The 20,531-nt window shown below is 40.7% G+C and overlaps 3 protein-coding genes across 5 annotated transcripts in view; 1 reads left to right on the top strand and 2 right to left on the bottom strand.

The window, feature by feature from the left end:
• The window catches only part of LOC109476010 (palmitoyltransferase ZDHHC21-like), a 6,257-nt gene extending 2,165 nt beyond the window's left edge, over nucleotides 1-4,092 (bottom strand). The window contains exons 1-5 of one of the 3 annotated variants that reach the window (XM_019776816.1): nucleotides 4,016-4,092; nucleotides 2,824-3,145; nucleotides 2,212-2,310; nucleotides 770-881; nucleotides 329-467 (exon numbers count right to left, since the gene is read on the bottom strand). In XM_019776816.1, the coding sequence (XP_019632375.1) occupies nucleotides 329-467; nucleotides 770-881; nucleotides 2,212-2,310; nucleotides 2,824-3,061 (588 nt within the window). In that variant the 5' untranslated portion in view covers nucleotides 3,062-3,145; nucleotides 4,016-4,092. The remainder of the gene's footprint in view (nucleotides 1-328; nucleotides 468-769; nucleotides 882-2,211; nucleotides 2,311-2,823; nucleotides 3,146-4,015) is intronic. The other 2 variants (XM_019776818.1, XM_019776817.1) reach the window with 2 other exon arrangements.
• A 2,154-nt stretch (nucleotides 4,093-6,246) lies between these two features.
• Nucleotides 6,247-14,124, bottom strand: LOC109476129 (bone morphogenetic protein 6-like). Its single transcript, XM_019777026.1, has 7 exons — nucleotides 13,514-14,124; nucleotides 11,895-12,067; nucleotides 11,297-11,440; nucleotides 10,683-10,914; nucleotides 9,017-9,107; nucleotides 8,364-8,517; nucleotides 6,247-7,556 (listed from the first exon to the last, which is right to left on the bottom strand). The coding sequence occupies exons 1-7, from the start codon at nucleotides 13,818-13,820 to the stop codon at nucleotides 7,407-7,409; spliced, it is 1,251 nt and encodes a 416-aa protein (XP_019632585.1). The 5' UTR covers nucleotides 13,821-14,124; the 3' UTR covers nucleotides 6,247-7,406.
• Nucleotides 14,125-20,291: 6,167 nt separating this feature from the next.
• The window catches only part of LOC109475977 (fibrinogen-like protein A), a 2,230-nt gene continuing 1,990 nt past the window's right edge, over nucleotides 20,292-20,531 (top strand). The window contains exon 1 of the mRNA XM_019776784.1: nucleotides 20,292-20,425. Within this exon, the coding sequence (XP_019632343.1) occupies nucleotides 20,292-20,425 (134 nt within the window). The remainder of the gene's footprint in view (nucleotides 20,426-20,531) is intronic.

Genomic DNA, 20,531 nt, shown 5'->3' with positions numbered 1-20,531 from the left:
TCCATAAAGGCGCTCTGAAGTTATGCTGACTACAAATGTGCAGAAACACACACACACTCGCACACACACACACACACAGATGCGCCAAAAACAATTCCTCCATTTTTCATGGAGGTAACAAACCGTTCTTACTACTAATGATGGGGGGGGGGTGAATTTCCTAGTACAGCCCCAAACCTTCCACTTTTTCTTCCCATTCAGTGAACATTTGCAGGGTGAAGTTTCAGAACAATTTCTATCAGCATCTTTTAATGAGTATCAATTCCATAATGGAAAAATTGTTAAAAAATAAACATAAAACCAAGTAAACAACTGAAAAGATAGTTACTGGATTGCAGTAGCTGCAGGGTGGTGAGTAGTAGAGATGGAGCGCTGCAAGTGCTATACTCAGGGAGACCAGTATTAGGGTGTAATACAGGAGCTGCATGAACAGCCAGTGGTTTTCCTCCCCTACACAGTTGTTAATCCTGCAAAACAGAGGGTATGTAGTCTTTCTATTGCAGTCTTAATATATAGGAAAAGGGTGTTCAAAAAGCCTTACAAATAGAGCATATTCATGTCACCTTGTTGGTGAATTTGATGTTACATTGGCGTCCATTTACATTTGTAACATGTAAAACAATATATACAGAGCTGAAAGTAAATCAATCACTAATATAGCAATGAACACACTCATGATGTCACTGATTTGATATGCTATTGAATATGATCATTTTTTTCTTAAGTTAACATCAAACACTGATGCTTGGAATACCACACATGTATTTACCATGGACAGTGATGGTCCATTTTCCGCACACACTGCTGACATCTCCTGCAGTGGTGGGAACGGGGTGGCCTCCTGATCTGACACACCTTGCATACCGTCCAATCAGCAGCCTCTGTTTCAAAGACAACATTTTGTAAAAAAAAAAAAACTACCAAAGTTAAAAAATTGCACATCGATTACATGTAGTTCGATTACATTGTGTGAGAGAGAGAAAGAGAGAGAGAGAAGCAATAGAGAGTACAACCATAAAATTTGACATCTTGAAATCTGCTTGCATTTGATATTGCTAAAATGTATCCTTGTGAATACAAAATTTCATAGTCCTCCAAGAACTTTTGACTTGAAGCATACTTTTGAGAAGGTGCAACACAACTCACCAATATCTTCACCATTTTCATCATCTTTGCAAGAATAACAAGTTTGGATAAAAAAAGGTGTGAGTGAAGTAGTCAGAAAAAGTCAGTGTACAAGTCAGCAACCATTGAGAAACAGACAGGAGGCTAAAAATGAACGGATGCCAGGCTAAGCTTTACAAGTACCTTCAATGTACCTGGAACAGCGAGCAGATTATTATTGGAATGAGCAGAGCACTTTGGACTAATCTCTCTGGCTGTTCACAGCTTAGAGGTACATATCCAATATTTTATCAAAAACATCTCTGTTACATAGCGGATCATAATGACCCCCAGCGGGGGTCTTCACGCTTCGTTAAAAATGGAAAAATCTCAGGATTTATTTCAAAGATCTCAATATTTTAGACGAAATCTTGAGATCTTATGAGACAATCTCAAGATCTTTCAGAAAATCTTAAGATGAAAACGAAAGGTCTCAAGATCTTCCAAGATATTTTCAAAGCATCTTGAGATTTTTCCACAGCATCTCGAGATGCTTTAAAAAATATCAAGATTTTTTTAAAGATCTCATGATTTATAAAGTAATCTTGATATTTTTAAAGCATCTCGAGATGCTATGAAAAAAACTCTAGATGCTTTGAAAACAACTTGGAAAGATCTTGAGACCTTTCATTTTCATCTTAAGATTTTCTGAAAGATCTTGAGATTGTCATGAAAAATCTTAAGATTGTCTCATAAGATCTCAAGATTTCGTCTAAAATATTGAGATCTTTGGAATAAATCCTGAGATTTTTCCATTTTTAACGAAGTGTGAAGACCCCCGCTGGGGGTCATTATGATCCGCTATGTAACAGAGATGTTTTTGACAAAATATTGGATATGTACCTCTAAGCTGTGAACAGCCAGAGAGATTAGTCCAAAGTGCTCTGCTCATTCCAATAATAATCTGCTCGCTGTTCTGGATATTGTTTGTTACACATGCATACTAGTACAATGTCACTGTCATGGATGGAAGTTTACTGAGACACTATACCATCAGATAAGGCACTAGACAGATACATGTCCAGGAAATATCCATGTTGTACTGACCAACAGCGGATGGCTGGATGTCCAGAGGCACAGTTCCAGGGTTGGTGGTCACTGACAGGTACAGACACACCACTGTCAGGCTGGACATCAGAAAGTAGACTGGAGATGGAACAACAACACAAAATTTTGATTCTCGTTCCCATTAAAAGATTATCATTACTGCCACAAGACTTAACAATTGATAGGATGAATAACATACAGCATATACCATAAATATACATAAATATACCACGTAGAAGTCATCATCGGCAACGGACAACCACGATACCATAACCTACCTGCAAATGGATGAAACAGTAAACTTTTTAATTCCTAGAAAACTTTTACATATATAATTATAAGGTGGTCTGCATGGGGGTCTCAAGAACACTTCATGGTGAATCTAATTAAAAAGTTAAAGAGGGTTGCCAAATTTCATGCACATAATGAAACATTGCTGACAATACTTTCCAATAGATTAGAGCATTCACTTATGTGTAGATAACAGCTTATGGGAAAGAGTATGAAATCTGTCCAAAAAATCAACAACACATGACAGTAGTCACAGTACTAGTGCTAACTTCTTTATTTGTTACGTCTTTCTTTTGCCTGAAATCTGCTAGACAAACTTACAGACGGGAGTTGCCAGCGGCAGCCTGTTGTCATGGTACATGGGCATGATGACGAGGCTGGGGATGAACACGGTGTTGTACGCCCAGATGAAGGAGATGATTCCGAGAGCGCACCAGCCCTGAGGGTCGTACAGGAACCGTACACGGACCCCGCACGGCAGGCGCAGTCTGGAGCCCTCCCACATGGTTCCTGGGCACTCACACAGAGCAAGGAGGTTACATAGAGGACCTTCTGGCATGGAGGTAGTCCATCGGCTGTAGTTAGTAATGCAAACAGCCCACCAGTAAGGTTACCTGCAAAGAAGGGGTACTGACTGATGATACTGAAAAAGAAGAAATTAGAGATTTCAGACTTGCAGGAGGTATTTTTGTGACTGCCAAGTTTATCCCTATTTCCTCGGACATTTGAGCTCCTGTCATACTGCCGGCCAATCTTCCCCACGTGCTATCAACCTACTGTCAAGTTCATGCCCCATTTCCTGGGTCTGACCTTTTGACCTCCTGTCATTCTGCCTGTTGATCTGCTTCCAGCAACATGCTGTCAACCTGCAGTACTCTGTCCCGACAAACAGGCACACAGACCAGTCACTCAAAACAAAAATTCTGTATACCCAGAAGTAATGACAGCAACAAATATGAGCAATTGCTGTGAAGATTATTGGTACCGGTAGTCAAGTCATCCGCTTTTTGCCTACCATTCACTGGCCGTGACGTCGTGATGATCGCCTGAATAGTTTGCAGTAGCCTTCATGGCTCTAGTTAAATCACATATAATATAGTTCTTCACGTGGTGACACTAGCTAGTAGCTATTGTACAGTTACAGTAGACTAGATAACAAGAAATAATTTTACACTAATCTATCAGTATCTTGATACCTGTTTATCTACGAGTATCACTAGACCGGCACAAGACGTCGTACCCAAGGGACATGAGTATACATGGCTTACAGTGAAATTATTAAACTTTTAGTCACACTGGCATATTGTGCACGTTAGACCTCTCAACTCAGTCATATAGTCATCGACCATCGCCGCAAGACGCCCCCCTCCCACACGTGCACATTTGACAACGTCCAACACTTTCAAAGCTCAACACATCAAGTTCTGAGATACCGATGTTTTTAAATACGGTTCGAAGATCTCACAAATGCTACAATAAAGTGTATTGCATCCAAAAAATGCCACCATTTTACCTCAGGCGCCGCAGTTTCGAGACAACGTAGAGGCGTTGTAGAAACTATCAAAATATTTCCGCCATCTTTGTTTTGGTTAGTAACAAATTGAGCGCATCCAAACGCGAGTTACACACAATCAGGTTGAAGATCACGTTTCGTGCAGTCATGGTGCGGTGTATCAAATTCTTTGAATGTAATCAATTAAACATATTATTTGATTCAGTGAAAATCCCCTAGCCTGGGTACCATCCGGATTTTCGCTACGCAACGCTCGAAAAAATCAAATGAATGCAAGCGGTCCCAGACGTGATTTTTTCGAGCGTTGCGTAGCGAAAATCCGGATGGTACCCAGGCTAAAAATCCCCCGCTATCTTTATCTAAGGCCATATGTTGATTTGATTATATGGATGACATCCTCCGGGAGCCCCAAAACTGATGCGCGCGTGCGAATAAAAAAAAAGTTTTGCAAAAAAAAGTTCTTTTCATTATGAAATCTACGTGGTCATGAGGGTTGAGCAAATGGCACAGAATATGGTTTGGCGAATACTAATCTAGTCTACAAGTTCATTTCTTTACAATTTCGTCTTTTTACTCCGTGAAGGAGGTCAGGACCTCCGGACGGAGTGTTGTGATCGGCTGATTTTTCGTGTTCGCAGTCAAAACACTGGGTTCTCTTTGTGTTATCGGCACGCAATTTTATACGCCGTCTGCGGGCATGCCCGTGTTGATGCACGAATGTGTATTTTTGCCGTTGCTGCTTTCGCGGTCAATGTAATATCGCAGACGCACCCCTACAATTACGAGGCGAATTGGAATGGTCCAGAAAAACGCGTTGTTTGGAATAGCAGTGGGGGGGGGGGTAAAAGTTCATGCAGATACGGGGTGGTTTTTATAAGTGGTTCCAGATGTTTTTGCCCATGGTTAAGAGATGCCAAGTTTTTTGGAAGATGTTCGCAGCCAAAACGCATTCTTCCGTACGTCGCATTTCTGTGTAATTTCGCATGTGGTGTTGCATTATGTCCGGGATGATGCACGTCTTTTTATTTTTACCGTAGCTATTTTGATATTGAAGTAAATGCATATTTTAGAAACATCCCTACTTTTACAATCCTGTGGAATAGGCCGTAGGTTTAGGCAGTTGTCTGGTAGCAGATGTACTCTAAGCAGATATCCTGGTTATCTGGCCGGCGGTAGTAACACTCGCGGTGCTTACCTCAACTATTGCTGGAATTTCCAGGCGCGCTTAATTAGGTACAGGCACGGTAAGACGGTGGGACTGTCTTTGTTACTAGACACGACCATGATAGTCCGATCTTTATGTGAATGCAATGATTGTGTGTGTGTAATTAAAATGAACTTCGAACTTGAAGCACAGTATATATCTTTACACGCCCTGGGAGCAGTAATGGATTTAGCTCTTTGTATGTTTTATGCTTGTGACGCGCCCTCATTGTATTAACCGTTGCCTAATTATAATGTCTGCACAGTAGGTCTGGCGTTGACGCTTGGGATTTTGTTGAAATATATAAAACTTCACGGAGGATTGTCACCTATGGCTTCTTGTTTCGTTTGATTTTGGCATTCTACGACATTGGTATAGTTTTTATTAATTTTTTTTGTAACTTATGGTATATTTTTGCTCATTTTGCAACTGTTTTGTACAATTTACAGTATGGTTGAAAACTTTTTTTTTGGAAACGGCCGAAAATTCATGCGCGCGCGGATGTCATCCATATAATCAAATCAACATGGCCTAACATCTTACAAAAATATAACACTACGATGTGATGCATTCAAATTCATCAACTACTAATACCTGTACTGCGGCTCCTGAAGATGAGGATCCGTACTTCAAAAGTAGTGCCGATATGAACCATTTCAGGACTGATTGATATCCTGAATATTATATCTTTTGTCAAATAAGAAAAAAATGAGGCGTGTGAATCAAAAAAACTGAAAAGCAAAGTATATCTTTATTATCTGTATCAACGAACAAAGATATTGAAATAGCATGGCCAATAGTATACGTAAATGATAAAACCATACACACATGCAGCGAGGTAATATATGTCTACTCTCCAAGCAGAGGTTGTGGGGAAAGGTCGTTACCTTTTTATATATGGCGTTTTTTTTTGTCCTGATCCCCACCGTCGGTGGCCGCGGAGCTTCTCTGGCTAATGGATACTGCCTGGCCAATTTGATACTGTCTTTTTGCCACCGAGAGGGATCTGCTTGGAGATTAATATATGTCTCTTTACGATGCATGGCGATGTAACGTTACGTGAATGGCAGAAAGTAGTTTCATTGTCATCAGTGTATCAGTGTGAGGAAATTCTGTACATGGTGTGCGACTTTTCTACCGATACAAAGCTTGAGCCTTATATATATTTGTAGTATTGTTTAGGACAGCAAAATGAACATATCACACGTCAACTGACGTGATCGGAGGTAGCAGAACATAGAGGGCAGATTGTTCACGGTTTTCGTTGGATGTTTGGTCAACGTTGCAGACGATATCTTTTCACAAAGTTTGGAAACAATAGGCGGAATGCATACGACCTTTTAAAAACGAGGCGTTCTGCAGAAGTGTTAAGTTATGCACAATACACATTACAGGTTTCGCGAGTTCTGCCGACGTGCTACCGAAGATACATGGTGGGAATTTTTCCAAGCTGCTCAAACGTCTTTTTTCATTCTTTTGTAAAAGAAATTATCTAATAAAGTGATAATTTCGCGCAATACAAAGCAAATCGGCCTTTGAAAATGTGTTGCCAGCAAAACGTCTTGCAAGTCTCCTGAGAAGTGTTATACCAACTAACACGGTGTTATCCTCCTGAGATAAGTGCATCACATCTTTAAATAACCCTGCCGTATAACTACATGTAGCTTCACTGACACGTGCATTTCATGCAACATCATCGCCTATACAAGGGAATATATATTAATAAAATGTTTCTTGAAAAAAAAAGGTTAGTCCTGCCGGCTTTTTTCGTCATTTCAAGTCACTCAATCCAAATCAATCAGTGTCTAATATGAACAACAACAATCCTTGCTTTAGAAGCAAATCAGGACTTAATTCGTTCTGCATATTTGCGTTTTCGTCGGAAAAGGGCTGGAAGGTACCATTTTCTGATAAGGGTGGTCAAGAGGTGTTCACAAACCCTGCCAGGAAACTAGCTTGACATATGCATTCCATGCATCAGTTTAACCTTATTGACTACTCAAAGGAATATATATTAATAAAATGTTTTTAAAAGAAGGTTAGTCCTGCCTTTTGTTTCATTTTAAGTCATCCAGATCAGTATGTATTCACCATGAACAATAAGAGTCCTTGCTTTACAAGCAACTCAGGACGTTTTCGGAAGGTACTGGAAGGTGCCAATTTCTCATAGGGGTGGTCAGGTAGTGTTCACAAACAGCCGCACGCCTCCGCACGCATGCTGTTCATCTTCTGCACGACGTACGCGCCCGTTTTCTCTCGGTACAGCACGGAGATCGGGGACAGCTTGGTCGGGGCACAGCACGGCTTGGGCACGAAATGGTGCTTCGAAGGTTTGGCCTAAAGAAAAAAAGAAGAAAAACACATCAACGCACTGTCTACAAAGTATAAGAATATCAGATGAATCATCGTCAGCATGTCTTATCAAAATAAACAAAACAGCGATAACAAGACTTCAACATTCCGAACCTCTGTGAAATATTTCGAATGAATTGTGGAGATGAACTGTGCGGAAGTAACTGCCTTACGAAGTGTTAGTAGAAATTCTTCGATCAGTGACTGTATTTTTGTAAGGTAGATTACGTACCTCCAAATTTTCGGTGTCGACTGTACACCTTGATCACGGTGTACAGTCACTGATCGAAGAATTTCTACCAACTGTTAATTCTACGTGACTGATGAACCTCTTCAACGACTTACGAAGTGTGATTTAAAGATGTACAAGAAGTTCAGCTGCACTTCAAAGGGAAACCACTAGGAGGCCCAAAATCGACCTTGACTCAAGGCCACACCCATATACCAAATATCATCTCGATCCACCAATATATTAATAGCTTCTTGAGTTATACTAACCAACGTATATGCGGAAAGACTTAAAGTGCACTAGGATACATCCAAAATAAGGTGGCTTTTAAAAACGCCACGGCGACGTCATTCTCTTTTAATGTGTGAGTGATGATCATGATGTGTGTTTTGATTATTGTTGATGACGAAGGTGCTTGTTAAAGTGAGTGAGCCAGTCATAAGTTTCTCACGATGATGTAATAGACACGCTCGTATCTTAAGAAATAGGCTATTCTATCATTTCTTCATAAATTATGCAAATTAGGTCCTGATTTGAATTAATTATGAGCAGCCTTGGCTTACCTGTCGAATGAGGTTCCTGAGGAAGGCGTGATTACTGGCGTTGAGCCTCTGGGAGATGAGCGGGGTGGGGCAGGAACCAGCGCAGTAGTTAGCCTTGTAGCCGGTAGGATGAACGATCCAATCATTCCACTCTAGGTCTGCAAAGTTCACGTGCCTGGAGGAATGGAAGGGCATTTTTCATCAAAACTATTCATATTTAATACGTATTACGGACAATAGCGCAATAAAACCTGTCAATAACACTTCTTTTGTAAGAAGACTCATGCCCGTAGCCAGGATTTTGAATGGGGGATTCTTCCCACTGTTTGAGGGGGTTCCTAGGGGGGTTTTGAAAAATGAACCTTCTAACATGGCATTTCATGCATTTTTGAGAGGATTTCCAAGAAAAAATCAGAGATAAATTTTTATTCAATGACAAAGGGAGCAGTTTTTCTACGATTCCAGTCCATCTTTTCAAGAAAAATCTTGGACCTTTACATGGAAAGTGGACCTTTGCATAAAAAGTGGACCTTTGAGCCTTGTGGGGGGTTCTTCCGAACCCCCCCTGGCTACGAGCATGAGACTTCCACATGCAACGCCAAATATTTTAGTAATGTGACATCTAGTTAACAAAATCAGGTGTCACAGTTTAGTTGGACCATGGTTGGACTTACCATTCACGCAGTCTACAGTCGCTCCCTTGCGCTTCCCGCTTAGTCCGCTGGGAGGCGTCCTTCCCGGTAGGGACATTGGAGTCGTTCGCGCCTGTAGGAAAGAAGCGAACAACTGGTTAACCACTGATCGATGAATTAACACCGGCACGACATACTAGTACTAAAACAGTTATCAAACAGTTTTTGTGGTATGAGGAGAATTAAACGGTGATAACCAAGATTTTTTTCCTGGAGGATTACAGAATCTGCATCCATTGTGGTCATTCCAAGATTAACCAGGAACGACTCATACATTTGTAAGATATTTCACAATATCTGACTTAAGCTAAAAAGTTTTCCGTCTTCTTCAAAGGACATTAAGTTTTGAAACGTGACAAGTCAGTAGGTAGTCCTGCCTGATCCTTTTGTTCAATATTATGTAGGCAACCTTTTCTAGAAAATCTTTCCCATGAGCTTTCATTGTTTCCTTCCGCTGAAGTTCTCTGCCAACATCACAGGAAAGGGAGTCTCCTGTCCTTGGGTGTCCGTTATTTTAGGCAACACATAACCACAAATATGAAATGTAAACAAATATAAGCGGACGCAAGCGCGACTTATCTTTCTCAGACGGGACAACAACCGCCGTCTATCGTACTATTATCTCTAAGTCCCCAAGAGAACTACTGCTGACATTTTAAAGACAATAGACGATCCTGTCTAAAATTGACAAGAATTGTGCCGCGCTTAAGCTTTCAATCACAGGACCACCCAATGTACATCATACATGTATGTCCGGGGAAGGAAAGGTCATGGCAATGTACCCGGCTTTCCGGTTGGATCGGTGAGTTTGCAATTGGGACACATGCAAGGACAAACACCTGTTGTCAGGGTTAATGCCCTCCTGAACGCCTATCCACCAAAACATGTTTTGGTCATCTTTTGGAAGATTGAAGAATCCTGTGTTTTTTTTCGTTCTTGTTTTTTTTTTACAGTAAACATATTTCGTGCGCCATTTTGGATAGCTTCGGAATTTGTTTACATTCTGAACAGCGACACAGAAAAAATCTGGATTAATAGACTTGAGCACGTAAGGTTCTGTTATATAAATATCGATTCTGTACGTGTGTACCTGTATGTGTAAGTCTAGCTTCTTTTACGTATACGTCCAGAACACTTGCTACGAGGGTATCGGTCAATGGTCTTTAGCATAACAAATCTGTGCTGTTTTTTTGTCAGCTCTTCTGTCTACGGTAAACTCGATGCAGAGACACTACCACACGTGTCCTTCGCTGACTAGACTTATCTTTATAAAAAGATATGCCTGTCCTTGGTGCTGCTGACAGACATTCCAGAAAAGGACAACATAACATACCGACACACCGTCCACTTCATGCTCTCTGATTGACTTATATGCTTGCAGTTGATCGGGCAATGATTAAGTTACTTATTGTATCGAAAGGTAAGATTCTCGGTAGCAAATGCTATGTTATTCAAAAATGTACTTGTATTTATAAAACTCTGCACTGGTTTATTTCGAATTCTATCAAGAAATTCACAACTGGGATCCACAAATACTAGCTATAATTTGTTTCTTTCTTATATATTTTTTCTATTTTTCTATTTTCTTTCTTGGTCTTGCTTTCTTGTTTTCCTCATGTTTTACTTCTTATGTTTCTGGCTATCTTACCTGTAGATGTTTCTTCCAGGTGCATCTCTGCTCCAGACGCCTGTGCTTCCGGTCTCTTTTCTTCTTCCCGTGATTCCCTCTGCTTCCGGTCCTTGACCTTGGGCTTGGGGCGGTGGAGCAGCTCGGGCCGGTCCAGTCCGAAGTACAGCATGAGCGCCGGGCCGCGACTGCCGAGGGACAGCTGGTACACGTCCCGCAGGGCACGGGCGCCCAGGTCGTGCCCGCTCCTCGTCTAAACAAACAATAAACAACATTTTCACACATTTCTTATCATACACAAAGATAAACAGTACAATACCTACATCAACACGGAACACTGAAGAAGTTTTAGGTAGTAGTTTGTTTCTTTTATTAAACACGTACATAGATTAGAGCAAACATTACTACCTAATCTAATCAGATTAGCGCTGAAAAGGTGAGAACCAGTGTACGTCATGTATATATCTGTATGTTTTGCTAAATGTTTTGGTGTATCTGAGTAAAGTGCTTTAAAAGTTATGAAGTGATTAGGCCAGATGTGGGTAAATCTTATTCATGGTATAAAAGTTCAAGTGTTTGAAACAACACGAGCTTGTAAAGTAGATAAAAGTGTAGTTCTATCCCCTACAACTCACCGTGATTCTAATTTGGAAGCCAATGTCGCTGACTTCTCGTTCAGACCCTCTTGCCATCCAGGTCTTGACCGATTTGGCTACTCGGAAGATGTCATAACCACGCTTCTTCAGCTTGGATGCTCGGAGAACTTTCGAATCGATGGCCTGAAAAACAAGACGGGAGAGTAAGGGGGATAAATAATGTTATCAACAGCCTTCAAGCCATGTCCGGAAGTTCAAGTACGAGGGTTATCAGCCAAGGTCAGTATGTTAAAAATTCATAATTCCTAGAAATATCGCGGAGTTTTCCAAGAATTTATATTATCGCATGCAGAGGGAAACTCATTGCTACAGTAGGAGCATCATCACTCAAGGTTAAATAAAGGTCTAAAAATAGTTTTAAACAACGCTTGCAAAAGTAGCCTCTACCAGGCTTCGGGGGCGGCTGGAAAGAATAGAATTTGGCCAAATAACACGCCAAGGGAGTTGGTACGCACTAGAGAGCACAGTTTGCCGCACCCGAAACTCTTTCCAGTCGTTTCCCGAAGCCTGTCGCACATAAATGGAATGAATGGTGCATACAAGCCGGTACGTCAAAAAGTTAATGCATTTTTATTACCTCTTCTTTGACCTTTCCGTCCTTGTCGATCTCGTGTACGGCGACACGAAGTGGGTAATCGGGCGAACTGCGGCTGCGCCGGGTCAGCACAAGTTCAACGTGGGTCGGCATCTCTTTCCGGTCCAGGTCAGCCAACCGGAAGTTGAGAAGCCCGTTGTGAACCTTCGAAGTTTCTGCAAAACAAAGTTAGTCATTTTGATTAGCATCTTCAAACTGATGCTTTTTTGGCCAGACTATCAGTGGAGCACTATCCGCTATCCGCTAACCGACTGGTATCAACAGAATTCCACCTCTGTCAACTTGATTGTCAACAGACAAGTTTGTAAGAAAAAATGTTTTCGGACTTTTTATTCTTTTTCTTTCTCAGACGTTTTGTCAGATTTTCTATTTTGCCGGCTAACTAATGGTTAGGTTGCCTGACACAGTAGTAGAAAGGCCCAACCTGCTGGGCCTGGCAAGAAAAAAAAAAGATTTTTAAGAATCGCCCGAAACAGGCCTAACCCCTGTTTACAGAGCTCAAACGATACATAATATATTAAACTGGCCCCCGAAGACTCTAGAATACTAATGGCGCTTGTATAAGACACAGGTGTGTGGTAGTCACATGGCATGTGCGTGTTCTCCACGTGTCAACAATCCCCACCCCACACGGAGACCGCGATATGCACATCTTTATCAGTCGCCAGATATAGCCACTATCGTCCCCGCAGGACGTGATGTACTTGAGGTTTGATAGGCATGACGGAGCGAATCTCTGTCTCATCCTTGATCCCCGACCGTCTAGCGAACACGCGCGGGAAACGGAGGTAGTTCTGTAACAGGTGGTTGTCGTCTACCCTCGACAGTTGTGCACCCCCCACCCCAAGCCGTCTCACCCCTCAAACCTAACCCTAACCAAGGAGTTTAGAGTAGCCTTTTGCCCTAACCGTCATGATCATACAACCGGGGACAAACTGACCCGGGCCGAGAAACATTCTGGGGGAGGAGAGGGGAATTGTCCCGGTACACCTTCGACATGTACAATTAGAGTTAAACGCAAACGCAACAGAACCAAAGTCGCAGCCAAATTTGAAGTTACAGTACTCACATATTCCCTCATGTTTGTCGCACTAACAACGCTGAAAATATGTGATGAAGTTCGCGTGAAGGTTTGTGACTTGGAAGAGTACTTTAAATTTCAAACAACAACGGACTCGGTTCAAAGAACAAAATGCTTATATGCCTTATTGTTCATGGCTGATCAGAAGCACGCCAAGGAAAAGTCCTATAATTCATGGTGGTCTATAATGATTAAAAAAACTTGATAAGTAAATCGTTTCTTACATGCTTTGTCGCAGCGAAATACGCATCACACCAATGGCCACGATTTTATCAGTATGGTAGTACCAAAGCTATGCCACTGCACAGTCTGGTGGACATTTTGAACAACTCGTTAGACATATCAAACTTGACTCAAAACGTGCCAGGTTATTGCGAAGACACCGACGTCCGATCTACTCTAGGTCAAAAACCTCGCCAAAACAAGACAGCCCGCATTAAACCATAAACTATAACCCTCATTATACAAAAGTACGATATAGACCAAACAAATGTTCTGTATATATAGAGAGATTTCTTACCGGGCTCGGGAGTGAAGGCCCTAATTCTAAAGATCGTCTCGGCGCCCTTCATGCCGGGCTGGTCGGGCTGAGGGCCACTCGGGCCCGCCTGAAGTTCCGAGTCCTCCTCCAGTCTCTTCTCGAAGTTCTTGTACACGTAGAGCAGGTACTTCGGCGGGCTGGCGCTCCTTCTCTCCCTCGCCGGCGACTCGCGGGACTCCGTGCCGTCGTCGGCGGGTGATGCGACAGGTGCCGCCCGGGCCAGGCAGACGGCTAGGACGGAGAAAAACGACACGGCGAGCAACATACTTCTGCTGAGCAGATACATGCTGGTACGGTCAGGTGAGAACTTTGGTGCGGAAACACACTTGTCGTAGCACGGGCTCTCTCAGCGGACAAGACACCAGTAGCTGTGTGTCAAACACTTCTGTGAGGTGTGACTGTAGCTTGTGACCACAAGCCGAGATTTATATTCATCCATTCTCACCCCCCATGCACGCCGTGTCACCATCCATTCACTATTGTACAAGGTCACTCCGTGTTTTGTGTGCCACTCCACGCTAAGCTAACCCACGCGCGCGTTCGGACGCCGTGAAAAAGCTGAGGCCAAGCGCTTAACTGCGGCACTTGCAAGAGAACCATCGCTAACTAAAACAATAGTGCGCTGATTAGCTTTGTTCAAAAGAAAATAGAAGATAAAAAAGAAAGGAATTTACAAACTGGATGAGCCTTCTATTGCGTGAACTTATCAAGTAAACCTTGGCGGGGAATAGTTGAGGGCGTGCCCTACGCCAGGTGCCTGGGACACGGACATGTCGCTCTTATCTTGGTTATAAACTATGCTTAGCGGCATTCCTTAGAATTGGCGTGATTAGATAGCTAGATGACATGGAACGTTCTAGTGAACGGGTTGAAGACCCCAGAGGGGTAATCTAAGGTGCATTTCGTTGTAGTAATCGAAATCAAACAAATGACAATCACTACAGCTTTATCATTCATAATGCCACCCCTCCACGACTGACAACGATTTTACTAAATAACTCAAGAAATCCTATTTCTACTTTTAAAGTTTTGGGGTGTAAATATAGTAAAAAAATACGTACAAATAGGCTACTTAAACGTTCAGTATCTGATGCAAAAAACAACAACAACAACATACGCTTGCCAAGAGGATCTCAAATAAAAACGACATTGTTTACAAGGTGAATGTTGGCGTTGTTTACGTATAAGGACAATGTTTTCATCCTTTCCATAGCTATATGTTCATCTCTGCTGTTGGATCTACTTGTATTCAAAACAAGCAAATACCGACTGATATAGGGTTCGCAGCACTACTCCAGGGCGAGCTAATCTCCCAGAAAATTTTTGGTGCCTGCAAAACAGTATCAAATTAGCAAGACAGTATAAGGGCAGTATCTAATACGCTAATCTCCAAGCAGATCCCTTGCGGTATGTGGCAAAAAGACAGTATCAAATTGAAAGTATGAAAGATATAGATCTAGTGCGATTCCTTACATGATTCGGATGCTGAATTCCTAGCTTTTACTTCAGAGTACGCATTATACATATATATCCTACTGTTCATAGAATTGTTTATCCTGCCTGTAATTTGTGTGTACATCTGTTATCTTAAATGAATGACCTTTTAACTTATCTCATATTAATAATCAATGACGTATAATGATTTTAATGTGTGCTAACCTTTTATTAATTAATCCGATGTAATTGTCAGAACAATTCAGGTTCCATTTAATGGAGCCTGCCTTTCTGTACAAGTGTTGAATGACGAATAAACCATTATTATTATTATTATAAATTGGTCAGGCAGTATCCATTAGCAAGAGAAGGTCTCCGGCCACCGACGTTGGTGGGGGTAGTGACAAAAAAAACGGCCATATGTAAAAAGCTAACGATCATTCCCCCACAACCTCTGCTTGGGGAGTATCAATACGACACCCATTTGGCTTGCGAAAAAGATACCAGTACGAAAAAAGAAAGTCAGAAAAAACATCCAAAAACACGTCAAACACAAAGCCTAAACATTGAATAGAAGCGCAAGGCTGTTTAGGAGCGGAAGGGGAGGGGGGTAGGAGAGAGAGAGAAATATGTCATGTATGTATTGCACCTGTGACACAGTGTGGGGCAATACTAGTGTGGATCAGAAGTTTGCATGACGGTTTCCTGACAAGGTCATTGTGATAAAACTCAGATTAGCGCATCTGAAATGTGAAGAAAGGTTAAAAAGTCTACACACATTGTCGTAACACGCACGCAAACACAATAATTCATGAATTCTCCACGCTCAGTAACACTAATGTGGTTCGCAGAAAAAGCATGACAGCAATTTGTATCAAAAATATCCGTTAAGAAATCATATTTGCTGTAGGATACATACTTGGTGTATATATGTCATGTTATAGTGAGAAATATGATATAGATATTAAGACTTCAACAGATTATTAAATTATCAGTTTTAAAGGACTTTCGGGCCAGAATGTTTCAATTTAGAATTTCCCTGGGTGCAACATACAAAGGGTGAAATAATTATATAATTTCACATTGGCTGAATCAAGAGAAATCTTATGGAGCAGTGTTTTTTCTGCTTGACATTTGTAATAAGAAGTAGCCATTAAGAATAGGCTCATTTCTTCTAGATTGGCTTCAACTTATTGATGCATTTTATTTCTACATGTACTTTATTTCTACATGTACATCCCACGCAACAGTGTGTGAACATTGCGTTTTTGACACCTTTGAAGGTTTCACGAACGAAACAGATCACACAATTTCCTAAAATAGCCTGGATGTTTACTATGCTCAATCCCAATCAACATTTCCCTCGCGTTTGGAAGCTGTACTTTCCGCGATTGCATCCAAATGTTTTGAAATTTTCTCGGAACATATTTACATTCTGACCGGATGTGCCACTTGATACTGGGACGGTGGGAAAGTTTCATGTTTGGAGCTTACCAAGGTTAACAACATCCGGAACACGAGTTTGTTACATCAACACGAAACTTGTAACTTCTGTACTGCATGCCAATCTAACACGTAATGGTATACTGCCCCCAAGTGCCGTGAAGAGAATGAATAATATTGTTTCATAGGTTGTTAACAGTAGTAGTAAATGGTTTATTGATACACAAGGAACAAATCGGCCTTGCAGCAATAGCTGAATTGCGCCGAAGTTTACAATCATCAAATTCAGTAAAACCAATAAAGAAAGTATTATTATAGTATATGTATATACAATGTTCAATATCGTCGACGTAAAACAGTAAAAGTTATAGTTTTTAAAATAAATTAGTAATACCTGTGTAAAACGATATAGTGAGTGTTTATTCTTCCGACTTAACAAAAATTGAAATAAAGTGAAATATCTGTCATATCTCTAGGTTTTGTTTGTTTTTCTGTCAATGCAAATCTGTACTAGTATCCATTCCTGTTAACGTTGTATAGCACATGCCATACATTAAGAGACACGCCACACATAGATTTAGCAATAAAAAGATACCAGATGAAGAAACAACAGTTAATTACAAAACCTCGGACCCAGTGTTTCACATTTTACTTCCTATACAAAGATCGAAAGTATGATAGTGCAAAACTATGTTTTCATGCTCTGGTTTAACAGGCTTCGGGAGGCGGTTGGAAAGAGTAGAAATTGGCCAAATATGGAGATAACATGCCAGGGGAGGGTCCGCTTGGAGAGTACATTTTGCTGCACCCGAATTGGGTGGATCTTGGAAAAAAACGTATCATCCCTCTTGTAGATAGAGGTTCACAAAAGGTTGTGTTGTACTATTGCACAGTGATATTATATATCTGATTGGCGAAAGGGATAGCAGAAGTCTTTGATAAAGTGTAACAATCGAGTGGGCTAATCACAAGTTTCGGAATTTTTTCTAATAACAAAGCATTCCTTTATATATCTACCTATTTTTGCGTTGTGGGGACCATTACATGTAAAGATATACTAGTATTCAAATCTGTCTCTAACATCGAGACTCTTGAAATCTATTGTACTTGATTCGAGAAATGTAAATAGCTTGTTACGTATAACATCATATTTGGTACATTCCATAACAAAATGAAATTCATTTTCTATATGCTTTGGACAAAATGGACAGAACCTTTGGTCAGAGGCTATATTGTAATATCTACCTGTTTCAATATTCAATTTATGGCTACTGATTCTTAATTGAGTTATTGCTTTACGAATTTCAAAGTTATCTATATCACAAAGGTATGTTTCTTGTTCATAACAGTTTTTTAATTTGCTACGAAAAGACAGCTTGGAATTATTTCTAATGCGACTAAACCACTCTTGTATATTTATTTATTTATCCTCAATGGTGGTGACTAGCACTATCGCTAGTGTGTGTGGGTGGGGGGGGGGGGGGCAACAGTGCAATGTCAAGGCAACTAGTCTAAGCACGTGGAAACCACAGGAGTCACACTAGACAAGAGTTCAGTAGTACCCAAAGTCAGAAACACCAGGTGGTCTTACCTTCCTGAATGTTCGAATTCTCAGCAGAGCTTGCCAAGAATTCCGCTTTCAAGAACGCGATCTTGAAGACTATTTGTTGATTTTAATTGTTTGCTAAAATAGAGCAGCGGGCGCATCAAGAAATATAAGCTATTTGTAAATGAGTATATCTAGATATCTGCATATGAAAATAAAATAAAACATAGTATTAAAGCTTACGGATTAATTATATATTGATAAGTTTTGCGATACGTCCAGTGTGAGTAGAGAAAAATAATCTGTCTTACACAGCTTGTACTTTACTGTAGCGAAACTGATGTGGTTTGCTGCTTATATGAAATAAAACAGACCAAAGGTATTGTCAATATCGCTATTTTTTGTTTAAGAGATATATATAGATGGCCAAGTCGGTCTGAATGATTGGAAGATAACATTCGCACCAGCTCAAAACTGACACCCAACATCACCAACGATAAACACTGATTGGAAATACATGTATTTTGGAGAGAAGGACCCATGCACAGATGTAGCAAGGATCCCGTGACTCAAAATACTATAGTGCTAGTAGTACGTACATATACTCTCGATAATACGCGCGGTAGTTACAGAGTTCAACAACCTCACGACCGATCCTATCAACGTTAAACATTGTGTGAGTGGGAAGTGAAAATCTAACTTAACTCGCATCATATATAAGAGTTAGATTTGATGGAGAACAGGATTCGAACCTACAGTTGTATTGCTGTACCTGCATCATGATACATTGATTGGCATTGGCATTCGATGATTGTGTGAAATTTCACCTAAGGCCACAGCAAGTAATTTTATGGATGACATCAGAGCGCGCATTGATTTTGAATAAGAAAACAAGTTCTTTTGATGGGCTCTGATGGTTGTCAACATGCCGAAAATATGCCATTGACTTCCACCGACAAGACGATGCATGCTCTGATTTATTGTTTAGTATTTTATTTTATTTTTTTTTTACTTTGATACATTGTTATCTGTTATGTTGTCGTTGAATCAAAACCATTTATACAATGATTGAAAACTTTTAGTTAGTCGTCTATTTTTAAAGCTACTAGTATCAGAGATAAATGGAGGTTGTAATAGTTGGCAAAACATAGGGAGAGTATGGCTTCCGAACCAAGGAGGTTATAGCACAGTTTTATTTATTTATTTATTTCTTAAGTTTTACCACGTACAATATGCATTGTGGATGGCATGGCGAAACAGGTGTTTCTGACATGAAACACCTTTTCAAAGCCGCCATACCAATAAAAGTATGGTTTATGGTAAGTTTATGAGTCACTCTGTCAGTGATTAAGTCGCAGATAGGCAGACTGTAATCTCAGAGACCATCATGATCAGGAATCCAACAAACTTGAGGCATACTAGTAATTACTCTGATGGCAAGTGTTGACGGTCTAAGATGTTCCATTTCAAACAAAGACCCAGTGTAGTAGCTACACATGATGGTACGCAATTGTTCTTGTTAATTGAGATGTGTAGACATCTATAAGGACAGGTAATAATGTTAGATATAGGAATAAAAGACCTATCATGTTTTGTCGCCACATTTCTTGTTTACGATCTCAAAGTTTGAAAATATACGAATCATGTGTCAGATTTGGATGTTAGATTTGGAGTCTGCGGGGGATGTCATTCATAAATTCTTGCTTTGGCCTCAGTAATACATCACATCGCTGCATACCACCTTTCGTACACAGGTGCATTAAAACATACAACACTTTGCCTACTCACATCACATCCTCAAACCCACGAACGTTTAAAGAAAAAATCTGGAATTGAACAAAAACACATAAAAACAAACACACACCAATTAACTCCTGGTGGTAAACGTTTGGAACGTATATTGTACAAATTCATGACCTCTGACCTCTCAGACATCTATTACATAATTGTTTTTTGGGTTAACTGTATAATGTAATATTATTAATTGATAGCTGTATAATGTAATATTATTAATTGATGTAATAATTGATGCATAATGTGTAATTTACTATGTTGATCAGATAAGTTTTCCTGTAGTATACTAATTAGTATATAATGTCCTTGATAGCAGTTGAACGTGTATGTAAATAATAGTTGTATTTTATGTAAAGGACTCCAGCAAGAATAGTGATGTATATATTATCACTAATGGGAGATTCCCAAATAAACAACAAACAAACAAACAAACAAACCGCGTCTTATAACCTCCATGTAAAACGTGCACTGCCAGTACGTGTTACGCAACCTCTCGCTGCCGGGGGCCGATCAGTCTGGAGCGTCAGACTGGCGCACGGCATGGCGACAAGACGCTGCCTTCAGTTTTTGTGCGTGACGCTGATGATCCTCTGTAACGACAAGACCGTGGCAGGTGACGTCATCGGGGGGAGAGGAGGCCGCGGGTCCGCAGACTGCGCTGCCGTGAGAATCAGGTGAGTTTTTATGGAGGAATGAGAACTAGCGCTAGTTGTACGGACGGTGTCTGGACGGGAAACGGAGGAGAAACCATTCCATCTTTGGTGGCTGATATAGTTGGAG

The sequence above is a fragment of the Branchiostoma belcheri genome, unplaced genomic scaffold (genome assembly GCF_001625305.1).
Source record: "Branchiostoma belcheri isolate BF01 breed outbred unplaced genomic scaffold, Haploidv18h27 scaffold36, whole genome shotgun sequence".
Taxonomy (NCBI): Eukaryota; Metazoa; Chordata; class Leptocardii; order Amphioxiformes; family Branchiostomatidae; genus Branchiostoma; species Branchiostoma belcheri.
The sequence above is the reverse complement of the archived record's forward strand: the minus strand, read 5'-3'. Positions and strand labels throughout refer to the sequence as shown.

Excerpts from the sequence above, each read along its gene's own strand:
- LOC109476129 (XM_019777026.1), bottom strand. The coding sequence starts at position 13,820 with ATGTATCTGCTCAGCAGAAGTATGTTGCTCGCCGTGTCGTTTTTCTCC. Across the intron at positions 12,068-13,513 it reads GGCCTTCACTCCCGAGCCCG|AAACTTCGAAGGTTCACAAC; the intron begins GTAAGAAATCTC and ends TTTGTTTTGCAG. Across the intron at positions 8,518-9,016 it reads GACTGTAGACTGCGTGAATG|GCACGTGAACTTTGCAGACC; the intron begins GTAAGTCCAACC and ends CCATTCCTCCAG.